General features: G+C 44.4%; 1 protein-coding gene across 1 annotated transcript in view; it reads left to right on the top strand.

The window, feature by feature from the left end:
* The window catches only part of LOC142311250 (uncharacterized), a 33,141-nt gene that overhangs the window by 15,615 nt on the left and 4,432 nt on the right, over positions 1–13,094 (top strand). The window contains exons 2-8 of the mRNA XM_075349482.1: positions 5,350–5,466; positions 7,870–8,061; positions 8,146–8,269; positions 10,294–10,391; positions 10,484–10,565; positions 11,351–11,448; positions 11,580–11,688. Coding sequence (XP_075205597.1) covers positions 5,389–5,466; positions 7,870–8,061; positions 8,146–8,269; positions 10,294–10,391; positions 10,484–10,565; positions 11,351–11,448; positions 11,580–11,688 — 781 coding nt within the window. The 5' untranslated portion in view covers positions 5,350–5,388. The remainder of the gene's footprint in view (positions 1–5,349; positions 5,467–7,869; positions 8,062–8,145; positions 8,270–10,293; positions 10,392–10,483; positions 10,566–11,350; positions 11,449–11,579; positions 11,689–13,094) is intronic.

Raw genomic sequence — 13,094 nt, 5'->3', positions numbered from 1 at the left:
CAAGTCCACCATATCCGCAGTCCACATCCCAGGCGTAGAAAGCTGGGACGCAGATTATCTCAGCCGTCAAACCGTGGACAGCGGCGAGTGGGCCCTGCATCCGGCAGTGTTCCGGTCAATCTGCCGCGAGTGGGGCACTCCGGAAGTAGATCTAATGGCATCCCGGCACAACATCAAGGTCCCGGTTTACGTGGCTCGCTCCCACGATCCTCAGGCCTTGGCGGCGGACGCGCTGGTTCAGGATTGGTCCCAGTTCCGTCTAGCCTACGTGTTTCCCCCTCTAGCTCTCTTGCCCAGAGTCCTGCGCAAGATCAGAATGGAGGGCCGTCGGGTCATACTCATTGCTCCAGACTGGCCCAGGCGAGCTTGGTACCCAGACCTGCTCCGTCTGTCCGTAGAGGTGCCGTGGCATCTCCCGGACCGCCCAGACCTTCTCTCACAAGGTCCGTTTTTCCGCCAGAATTCTGCGGCTCTCAGATTGACGGCGTGGCTCTTGAGTCCTGGATCTTGACGACTTCTAGCATTCCTCCTGAAGTCATCTCCACTATGACTCGGGCTTGGAAGTCTTCCTCGGCCAGGATTTACCACAGGACTTGAAGAATTTTCCTGTCCTGGTGTCGCTCTTACGGCCATGCTCCTTGGCCGTTTCCTTGCCGACCATCCTGTCCTTTCTACAGTCCGGTCTGCAGCTAGGACTATCCCTCAATTCCCTCAAGGGACAAGTCTCGGCTCTGTCAGTGTTGTTCCAGCGGCGTATCGCCCGACTGGCTCAGGTGCGCACCTTCATGCAGGGCGCATCTCTCATCATTCCGCCTTACCGGCGGCCTCTGGATCCCTGGGACCTCAATCTGGTCCTCACGGCCTCACAGAAACCCCCCTTTGAGCCTCTTTGGGAGGTTTTCTTTGTTTTGTCTTTCACAGAAAGTGGTCTTTCTGGTGGCCATAACTTCTCTCAGGAGAGGCTCTGATTTGTCTGCGCTCTCTTCGGAGTCACCCTTTTTGTTTTTTTCACCAAGACAAGGTGGTTCTCCGTCCGACTCCGGACTTTCTCTCTAAGGTGGTGTCTCCTTTCCACCTTAACCAGGACATTTCATTGCCTTCCTTTTCTCCGGTTCCTGTGCATCGCTTTGAGAAAGCGTTGCATACTTTAGATCTGGTGCGGGCGCTCCGGATCTATGTGTCACGCACCGCTGTTCTTAGGCGGTGCACCTCTCTTTTTGTGCTGACCATAGGTCAGCGCAAGGGTCTCTCGGCTTCTAAACCGACCCTAGCTCGTTGGATTAGGTCGGCCATATCCGATACCTACCAGTGTACTCAGGTGCCTCCCCCGCCGGGGATCAAGGCACACTCGACCAGAGCTGTCGGTGCCTCTTGGGCTTTCAGGCACCAGGCTACGGCTCAGCAGGTCTGTCAGGCTGCCACTTGGTCTAATCTGCACACCTTTTCGAAGCACTACCAAGTGCATGCTCATGCTTCGGCAGATGCGAGCTTGGGCAGACGCATCCTTCAGGCGGCTGTCGCCCATTTGTGAAGTTAGGTTTTGCCTACTTCTCAGTTTTCTGTTTATTTCCCGCCCATGGACTGCTTTGAGACGTCCCATGGTCTGGGTCTCCCATAAGGAACGATGAAGAAAAAGAGAATTTTGTTTACTTACCGTAAATTCTTTTTCTTATAGTTCCGACATGGGAGACCCAGCACCCTCCCTGTTGCCTGTTGGCAGTTCTTGTTCCGTGTGTTTTCACCGGCTGTTGTTGTAGACAGAGGTTCCGGTTATTCCGAGTTTTACTCTATCTCTACTTGTGGGTGGATGTCCTTCAGCTTTTGCACTAAACTGGTTGGATTTGTCATCCAGGGGGTGTATATGCTCGGAGGGAGGAGCTACACTTTTGGTGTAGTACTTTGTGTGTCCTCCGGAGGCAGAAGCTATACACCCATGGTCTGGGTCTCCCATGTTGGAACTATAAGAAAAAGAATTTACGGTAAGTAAACAAAATTCTCTTTTTTGTTGCGAATCCTTTGGAGGCAATCACTGCCTTAAGTCTGGAACCCATGGACATCACCAAACGCTGGGTTTCCTCCTTCTTAATGCTTTGCCAGGCCTTTACAGCCACAGCCTTCAGGTCTTGCTTGTTTGTGGGTCTTTCAGTCTTAAGTCTGGATTTGAGCAAGTGAAATGCATGCTCAATTGGGTTAAGATCTGGTGATTGACTTGGCCATTGCAGAATGTTCCACTTTTTTGCACTCATGAACTCCTGGGTAGCTTTGGCTGTATGCTTGGGGTCATTGTCCATCTGTACTATGAAGCGCCGTCCGATCAACTTTGCGGCATTTGGCTGAATCTGGGCTGAAAGTATATCCCGGTACACTTCAGAATTCATCCGGCTACTCTTGTCTGCTGTTATGTCATCAATAAACACAAGTGACCCAGTGCCATTGAAAGCCATGCATGCCCATGCCATCACGTTGCCTCCACCATGTTTTACAGAGGATGTGGTGTGCCTTGGATCATGTGCCGTTCCCTTTCTTCTCCAAACTTTTTTCTTCCCATCATTCTGGTACAGGTTGATCTTGGTCTCATCTGTCTATAGAATACTTTTCCAGAACTGAGCTGGCTTCATGAGGTGTTTTTCAGCAAATTTAACTCTGGCCTGTCTATTTTTGGAATTGATGAATGGTTTGCATCTAGATGTGAACCCTTTGTATTTACTTTCATGGAGTCTTCTCTTTACTGTTGACTTAGAGACAGCTACACCTACTTCACTGAGAGTGTTCTGGACTTCAGTTGATGTTGTGAACGGGTTCTTCTTCGCCAAAGAAAGTATGCGGCGATCATCCACCACTGTTGTCATCCGTGGACGCCCAGGCCTTTTTGAGTTCCCAAGCTCACTAGTCAATTCCTTTTTTCTCAGAATGTACCCGACTGTTGATTTTGCTACTCCAAGCATGTCTGCTATCTCTCTGATGGATTTTTTCTTTTTTTTCAGCCTCAGGATGTTCTGCTTCACCTCAATTGAAAGTTCCTTAGACCGCATGTTGTCTGGTCACAGCAACAGCTTCCAAATGCAAAACCACACACCTGTAATCAACCCCAGACCTTTTAACTACTTCATTGATTACAGGTTAACGAGGGAGACGCCTTCAGAGTTAATTGCAGCCCTTAGAGTCCCTTGTCCAATTTCTTTTGGTCCCTTGAAAAAGAGGAGGCTATGCATTACAGAGCTATGATTCCTAAACCCTTTCTCCGATTTGGATGTGCAAACTCTCATATTGCAGCTGGGAGTGTGCACTTTCAGCCCATATTATATATATATATATAATTGTATTTCTGAACATGTTTTTGTAAACAGCTAAAATAACAAAACTTGTGTCACTGTCCAAATATTTCTGGACCTAACTGTATATATATATATATATATATATATATATATATATATATATATATATATAGTTAGATCTTTTGGTAGAGCAGTGCTTTCCCTCTTCTCTATCTGAAAACATTCCCACACATCAATGGCCCCTTTTCCTACATTTGCATGGCAGCACTACAATGTTTGTATACTGAAATTTGTTGGCTACAACCAATGCACTTCTTGCGATGGAAGGAGCAATACAAATAGAAAAACACTTTGCTGGACATCTTTTCAGTAGATATTGGTAAGCTGGCATTTTTTTTCCACCACAGAACCATTGGTTAAACTTTTTTAAATTGGGTACTGTGGTCAACAAAAATCTAACGTGTGTAGGCAGTGTAAGGCTACTTTCACACATCATCCGGATGCGGCAAAATTTATCAAAGCGGCGGCCGGAGGCAACGTGTCTTGCAACGTTTTTTTGTCCGGCAAAAAAAACGCATCGCGCCGGATCCGGCACGATACGGCATGTTTTACAATGAAAGCCTATGGATGCCGGATCCGGCGCAATGCGGTAAAAAATGGATGCGGCTACCGGATCCGTTTTTGTAAACTGTGCATGCACCAAATTAATTTAAAAAGCTGATCCTTCAAAAAAAAAGGACAAACCGGATGCAAAAACGGATGCAAACCGTATCCACCGGATCCGGTTTTGTACACAGCAAAATGAACAGTCGGGTACATTCTGAGGAAAAAGGAATTGACTGGTGAGCTTGGGAACTCAAAAAGGCCTGGGCGTCCACGGATGACAACAGTGGTGGATGATCGCCGCATACTTTCTTTGGTGAAGAAGAACCCGTTCACAACATCAACTGAAGTCCAGAACACTCTCAGTGAAGTAGGTGTATCTGTCTCTAAGTCAACAGTAAAGAGAAGACTCCATGAAAGTAAATACAAAGGGTTCACATCTAGATGCAAACCATTCATCAATTCCAAAAATAGACAGGCAAGAGTTAAATTTGCTGAAAAACACCTCATGAAGCCAGCTCAGTTCTGGAAAAGTATTCTATGGACAGATGAGACAAAGATCAACCTGTACCAGAATGATGGGAAGAAAAAAGTTTGGAGAAGAAAGGGAACGGCACATGATCCAAGGCACACCACATCCTCTGTAAAACATGGTGGAGGCAACGTGATGGCATGGGCATGCTTGGCTTTCAATGGCACTGGGTCACTTGTGTTTATTGATGACATAACAGCAGACAAGAGTAGCCGGATGAATTCTGAAGTGTACCGGGATATACTTTCAGCCCAGATTCAGCCAAATGCCGCAAAGTTGATCGGACGGCGCTTCATAGTACAGATGGACAATGACCCCAAGCATACAGCCAAAGCTACCCAGGAGTTCATGAGGGCAAAAAAGTGGAACATTCTGCAATGGCCAAGTCAATCACCAGATCTTAACCCAATTGAGCATGCATTTCACTTGCTCAAATCCAGACTTAAGACGGAAAGACCCACAAACAAGCAAGACCTGAAGGCTGCGGCTGTAAAGGCCTGGCAAAGCATTAAGAAGGAGGAAACCCAGCGTTTGGTGATGTCAATGGGTTCCAGACTTAAGGCAGTGATTGCCTCCAAAGGATTCGCAACAAAATATTGAAAATAAAAATATTTTGTTTGGGTTTGGTTTATTTGTCCAATTACTTTTGACCTCCTAAAATGTGGAGTGTTTGTAAAGAAAAGTGTACAATTCCTACAATTTCTATCAGATATTTTTGTTCAAACCTTCAAATTAAACGTTACAATTTGCACTTGAATTCTGTTGTAGAGGTTTCATTTCAAATCCAATGTGGTGGCATGCAGAGCCCAACTCGCGAAAATTGTGTCACTGTCCAAATATTTCTGGACCTAACTGTATATATATATATATATATTTTTTTTATTATTATTTTTTCATTGTTTTGTTCCCTGTTTGATATAAACTGTGTTCTCTAATTAGGGTGCTTACAGTGCAGGACATATCTCGTTGGTGTGAAGAATGAGCAAGCAGAGGAATAAGCTCACCAAAACTATACTGAACTTCACCCTTGAAATCATCTACCTGTTGACTGGAGAGGTGAGAGGACTTTTGGGAACTATATGACTTGACACCACTTATATAACTGGGGCACAGCTGAAAAAAAGGAGGGATATGGTGAGGAAAAGAGACACCAGCTGGGTTGGCAATTCTTTCACATTTGTTTTAGAGAGATAAAGGAATGTACAAGTCATGAGAATCTCATTTTCCCCTTGTGATAGTTTTACTACAGGTTTTGTTGTTTCAGGCTAATAAGACTAATGCGGGCGTCACACGGTACTATATATCGGGCGATATGCCGGCGGGGTCACGTCGTTAGTGACTCACATCCGGCATCGTTTGATATATCGTAGCGTGTGACAGCTACGAGCGACGGTGAACGAGCAAAAATACCTTATCGTTGTTCGTTGACACTTCGCTCATTTTCAAAAAGTCGTTTCTTCTTCTGCACGCCGGTTGTTCATCGTTCCCGAGGCAGCACACATCGCTCCGTGTGACACCCCGGGAACAATGAACACAGCTTACCTGCATCCCGCCGGCAATGAGGAAGGAAAGAGGTGAGCGGGATGTTTATGTCCCGCTCATATCCACCCCTTCGCTTCTATTGGCCGGCCACTGTGTGACGTGGCTGTGACGCCGAATGTCCCATCTTCTTCGGGAAGAGGATGTTCGCCGTCCACAGCGATGTCGTCTGGGAGGTAAGTACGTGTGACGGGGGGTTAACGACTTTGTGCGCCACGGGCAACTAATTGCCCGTGACGCACAAACGACGTGGGCGGGTGCGATTGCTCGTGCAATCGCACGATAGATCGTCCTGTGTGACGCCGGCATTAGAGTCTGAATCGATATTATGATGCATATGAAGGTATGGTTGGAGGAATACAGTGAAAGTCCGCAAGACCCAGAACCCTGATTCTCCCGTGGAGAACACTCGCATCTCCAAAAGAGGAATGACACTGTGCCTAGAACACTATCATCCGGATCATGGAAACATGCCCTTAAATGGAGCTTTTTACCATCAAAAACCCTATTTACTTACAGATATTGTGATAATCTGTAAGTAAATGGCCGGCTTACTGGTACAGTGGAAACCGTAGAGAACATATTTAATCTTCTCCTTGCTGTCTCTCGCTTCCAGATATTGGGGTGGTGGAGGGAGCCATTACAGTTACCGCTCACTGCAAAGTGAGCAGGCACCTTGATTGACAGACTGCTCTGCAGCATGTGTGTGCGCAGAGCAGGTTGTCATTCACAGTACAGCGGGTGATTACAGTGCATTTACTGGATAGTGAACGGAGGCTGACCGAATGGAAATGAGTGGCTGCAGGAAGAATAAAACTTCAATTTACTTCCAGTAAACCGGCCAAACATGACTTCTATGCTATTTACTTGCAAATAATCACTATATCTGTAGGTAAGTAGTGGTTTTGGAGGTGACTGGTTTCTATAAAGTTAACCTGACAGCTGATACATGTTGCCCACTCCAAGACAGCATGTATCAGCCACTGGTTGTATGAACCCCATTCCAATTAGACTGTCTACTGAATGTGTATATATCAGCTGATATTAGTTTAATGTGTATGGGGGCCTTTAAAGAGGTGGTTCACTACTCTGCAATAGTGGCCACATCTCTGTAAAACTGATTGGGAAGGCTTTTTCTAAATACCTTGATGAGCCAATTCGGTCTCTGAGCAGCGCTTTTGCTGTCCACGCATTCCCATGAAGTGACCCCCCCCCCTGGCTCCGTGACCACTGAGATCCAGTGATGGCCGAGGCGAGGCGGCCCCAGTCTCTTTGAGTGACTGGGCTGTGGGCGGTATTTCACCACTCGTCACAGCCCAGCATCGCTCCTGCTCGTGGCGCTCTGCAGCGAAGGAGATAGTGCGCGAGATGCTGGCTGTGATGAGAGGTGAAAATCCGCCCACAGCCCAGTCACTCAGGAAGACTAGGGATGGCCTCGGTGATGTCACGTCAACTGGAAGTTGACGTGACATCACCAAATCTCAGAGGTCATGGAACCCGGGGGTCTTGTGATGGGGATGAGCGGACCACAATAGCGACGCTCAGAAGCAGAATTGGCTGAACAAGGTATTTAGAAAAAGCCTTCCCTATCAGTTTTACCGGGATGTGGTCACTATTGCAGAGTAGTGTACCGCCTCTTTAAGCTTCGAGGAGGTTGTGGACTATAGTGGTGACATTTCCTTGCCTAGGATGTAGCCTAATAAAGTGAATTGTGAAAGGTCTAAAATGTATTCCTATAGCAAAGGGAATGTGACATTACTCTTTTACTAAAACCAGAACTCAGCCGGTGAGGAGAGGGATTCTAGGGTCTATTTCACGTGGCACTTTTCTCATATCTCTCTTAATAAAATAGGATTGTAACCCACGAGTGATTTTGGCAATGTATGTAATTATATTTATCAGGAATTTATCTTTAAATAGGATTACACAGTAGTAAAGAATACAACTGGTGAGTGTGTGATCCTCAATAACTGCCCCGAAAAGTCAGGGGGATGGAGCAGGACCAAGAGCCCATTTACAGAGCCTAAAACTCACTCACTGATACATGAAAGAAACAAGGAGCATAAGATCCTCAGACTTGCCAACAAGATGATTGAGCTGCTGACTGGAGAGGTGAGCGCTGCTGGGAATACTGGGACATTATACAGTAACACAAGGGATGATGTGTCTGGTGATGACTGTATCATTGTGTGTCAGGTTCCTATAAGGTGTCAGGATGTCACTGTCCATCTCTCCATGGAGGAGTGGGAATATATAGAAGAACACAAGGATCTCTACAAGGATGTCATGATGGAGGACCACCAGCCCCTCATATCACTGGGTAAGGAGATGATTTTAGGCTATGTCCCAAAGTAGCAAAAATGCAGGAGATTTTCTGCTACATATTCTCTCATCCTTACACTATTAAACATATCTGCAGTGTAAAGGGGGCTGTACACGTAGCGATATCGCTAGCGAGCGTACCCGCCCCCGTCGTTTGTGTGTCACGGGCAAATCGCTGCCCGTGGCGCACAATATCGTTAGGAGCCGTCACACGGACTTACCTGCCTAGCGACGTCGCTGTGGCTGGCGAACCGCCTCCTTTCTAAGGGGGCGGTTCTTGCGGCGTCACTGCGGCATCACTAAGCGGCAGCCCAATAGAAGCGGAGGGGTGGAGATGAGCGGCCATAACATCCCGCCCACCTCCTTCCTTCCTCATTGCCAGCGGCCACAGGTAAGCTGTAGTTCGTCATTCCCGAGGTGTCACACATAGCGATGTGTGCTGCTTCGGGAACGACGAACAACCTGCGTCCTCAACAATCAACAATTTTTTGAAAATGAACGATGTGTCAACGATGGACGATATAGTGAGTATTTTCCATTGTTAACGGCCGCTCGTTGGTGTCACACGCAACGACGTAGCTAACGATGCCGGATGTGCGTCACGGAATCCGTGACCCCGGCGATATATCGTTAGATACGTCGCTGCGTGTAACGGGGCCTTAAATTGAGAAGAACAGCGTGAAATTTTATGTAAAGGGTAAGGTGTGCGGGTCCATCACACCTTCTTCTCAATGACATTGGCAGAGATAAATACCACTGCGTTTATCACTGTGGGACCTCCGCTACAGAGTTTGTATGTGGATCTGACTATTTCCTCCTCTCTGTTTATTTGATATGTACAAAAAGAGATTCTTGTTGTCTTCTACTGAAGCAGTTCGTCACACCTGAATGGAGAAGTGGCTCCTAAGAGGGAGTAGGATATTAATAGACACAAATCGTAAAAGGAAAGCCCAGATCTTCTATATTTTACACATGGAAAGATAACTTTATGTATGCTTGTTATGACATAAATAGACAAGGCATATCTAACAATGTGTCCCATAGTATAATGGTGACCCTCACGGCATGAGCAGACAAAGTACTCTTAATATACTGTATGTGTGATTGAACAAGACAGTCCAATTGCAATTTATGACAATGTAACCTGGCGACAACAGTGTATGGCATCTAAAGCCGTATAAATGCACCGTAGCTGGTGAATCAGACCAGGAATTTCTGTTGGGGATAAATTCAAGGAATATATATGCATACATACCAGGGGTGTGGAGCCGGTAAGTAAAACTTCCAATGTCTCATACATGACCCATGTTTGTGATAAATTTACTGTAGTAAAATGATAACATCACTAATTATATCATGTAGCTGAAGTGCAGCACAGATTCATCTCAACTAGAGTAAAAGCTGAGATCCTTTGATCAGGATAGAACAGACATTTATAGGACATTTCATAACTTCTTATGAAGAAAATATTCACCACATAATGCATTTAACCGTTCTACCCAATTTATTATATACAATTGAAACCAGACGTTTCCTTACGCTCTTTAAAAAGACACATCTGTATGTTTTTCTCACTATGACATGAAATCAGAATAAACTTTTCCTGTTTTAAGTCAATTAGGAACCAAAATTATTTATATTTGCCAAATGCCAGAATAATGAGAGAGGGAGAATGTTGTAACTCATTTTTATTACTTTCTGCAAAGTCAAAAGTTTACATACATTTCATTAGTATTTGGTGCCATTGCCCTTAAACTGTAGGACTTGGGTGAAACGTTTTGCATCTCCTTCCACAAGCTTCTAACAATAGTTGGTAGGAATTTGGGCCCATTCCTCCTCACAGAACTGGTGTAACTGAGTCAATATTGTTTTATGTCCTTTCTCTGATACATGACTTTGCTCAAATGCTCAATAAGCAAATCTGATATCCTGGTACCCAGACGTAGTATGTATCATCTATGCCATTTAATCATCAATCATACATACAAACATTTATAGTCACTCGTTATGTGTCTCCTACAGACAGGATCGGTACCAAAACTCAATCCGAGCAATGCCCCCATCCTCTCCACTACCAGGTTTATTCTGAGCTAAATGAGAGTGTCCCACAGGATTCCCAGGTAAATTGAGCTGAAGTCTCACCAAGTATTAATATTATCATTAACATTGAATCAAAAGACAACATTTACAACCATTTTTCTTGTCTGTTTAGGATGAGGCGCTACTTGATATTAAAGTTGAAGTAAAAGATGAAGTAGAAGAGGATCCTTTCATAAAGGCTCCTGATTTCCAATGTAAGAAGGTGGTGAATTCGATTAACATGTCATTAAACTTTTGAAGTCCTGTAGATTGGTAAGGGTTCAGATCCTGAAACACTATCGGTCACTCGAAAAGACTGTACAGAAGCGCACAGGGGTGTACTCATTAGCAAGCCTATGGTCCCTGCGCACTACTGTGTATGTGCATATGCAAAAGTGATTTTGAGCGATCAGTGGGGGTCTTCGATTCCCTACTAATCTATAGGTTGTCTTAAGGGAATCTGTCATTAGTTTTTGCTATGCAATTTGAAGAATGTAGGAGATGGGAGCTGAAATACAGATTTTATTGAGATGTAATTTATTAATCTGTGCTGTTTACTTAAAGGTAAGGTTTTATCACCAGAACTTTATCATTGCTGGGACTAGCTGCCTTGTGCCACGTTGTCCAACCATGCCCCATCCTCTGATAAGAAGCTCACTGTGAGTAGACTATGTACGCAGAAAGCAGTGGTGTGGGTGGAGTTAGCTTTCTGAGCTATGCTACTCTAACAACTCTGATTGTGTCTTTCAGTAAACTAAGTGATATATTATTGGAATCAGCGTCTCTTTTCCTACATTATGCTGCTTTCAGAGGAGCTAGTAAAAACCTGGTGACACATTCCCTTTAATGAGCTACAACATATTAAAATAAGCTTATAAAAGTTCTGTTACCTTTTAATGTAAAGGAGCAAGATGATTTGAGAGTCCCTTAAATAGATATACCAATTATCTGTTCATTGTGCATGGATATTATAATTATTCATCGTTCATATTTCCTATAGATGAATTTAGTCAGATAAATCCACCCAAAGGACATCCCAAGTCTCTGTGTTCCCACAGCTATCCAGAAGAGGATCACTATGTGCTACAGAATTATCAGGTAGATGTATTAAAATTGTGTGACCCTCCAGGTCAGTCATAAACGCAGTCTTAGATTTTTCGTGGTTTTTTTTAGGAAGAATCAGTTGAACTTTTCCAACTGTCTTCTCAGTTGTACATATGTCAAATCAGGGTGAAGATCTGCCTAATATATCATTGGAGAGTAGACCGGAAGAGGGGGAGTTTGTGAAAGGTGTGCAGCTATGGAAGGAGGAACAAATTCCAGGAATTGTTGGCACAGGTTAGTAATAACCATGGATGATAAACCTAAACAAACTATCCATTTGCCTGTGTTGCAAACATTTTTTTTACCAGACATGGATCTTCTTAAAATAATAAACTAAGAGATACTCTTCTTGTCACCACTGCGGATCCAGCGCAGGCTACTTTGGAGGTCTGTGCCAGTAATGTATACAAGGTGTGTCCTGTCTCCATGTCACGGGGCTATTGAAACCTGTGGTTGACTGAAGTGATAAGGTGACTAGAATAGTGTGTCATATAACCGCTGCAGGCAATCACAGACCTCATTGGTCCTATGACACCTAAGTGTAAACGTCCGGGGTGGTGTTTAGTGGATTCACTGGGCTGATGGAAGAAAGCCACTATTTATTCTTTTGGAAAGGGCTTTGCTTAGGGAAGAAAGTTTTCGGAGTTGTACAACACATGTAGAGTTTAAGGTACAATGTCTTGCGAAAGTATTCGGCCCCCTTGAACTTTTCAACCTTTTCCCACATTTCAGGCTTCAAACATAAAGATACAAATTTAAATGTTATGGTGAAGAATCAACAACAAGTGGGACACAATTGTGAAGTTGAACGAAATTTACTGCTTATGTTAAACTTTTGTAAAAAATAAAAAACTGAAAAGTGGGGCGTGCAATATTATTCGGCCCCCTTAAGTTAATACTTTGTAGCGCCACCTTTTGCTGCAATTACAGCTTAAGTCGCTTGGGTATGTGCCTTTCAGTTTTGCACATCAAGAGACTGAAATTCTTGCCCATTCTTCCTTTGCAGACAGCTCGAGCTGAGTGAGGTTGGATGGAGAGCGTTTGTGAACAGCAGTTTTCAGCTTTTTCCACAGATTCTCGATTGGATTCAGGTCTGGACTTTGACTTGGCCATTCTAACACCTGGATACGTTTATTTGTGAACCATTCCATTGTAGATTTTGCTTTATATTTTGGATCATTGTCTTGTTGGAAGACAAATCTCCGTCACAGTCTCAGGTCTTTTGCTGACTCCAACAGGTTTTCTTCAAGAATGGTCCTGTATTTGGCTATATCCATCTTCCCATCAATTTTAACCATCTTCCCTGTCCCTGCTGAAGAAAAGCAGGCACAAACCATGATGCTGCCATCCACCATGTTTGACAGTGGGGATGGTGTGTTTAGGGTGATGAGCTGTGTTGCTTTTACGTCAAACATATCGTTTAGTATTGTGCCCAAATAGTTTGATTTTGGTTTCATCTGACCGAAGCACCTTTTTCCACATGTTTATTGTGTCTCCCAGGTGGCTTGTGGCAAACTTTAAACAACACTTTTTATAGATATCTTTGAGAAATGGCTTTGTTCTTGCCATTCTTCCATAAAGGCCAGATTTGTGCAGTGTACGACTGATTGTTGTCCTATGGACAGACTCTCCCACCTCAG

This window comes from Anomaloglossus baeobatrachus, chromosome 5 (assembly GCF_048569485.1).
Source record: "Anomaloglossus baeobatrachus isolate aAnoBae1 chromosome 5, aAnoBae1.hap1, whole genome shotgun sequence".
Taxonomy (NCBI): domain Eukaryota; kingdom Metazoa; phylum Chordata; class Amphibia; order Anura; family Aromobatidae; genus Anomaloglossus; species Anomaloglossus baeobatrachus.
Note: the sequence above shows the minus strand (reverse complement) of the source record. Positions and strands in the feature narration are given on the sequence as shown.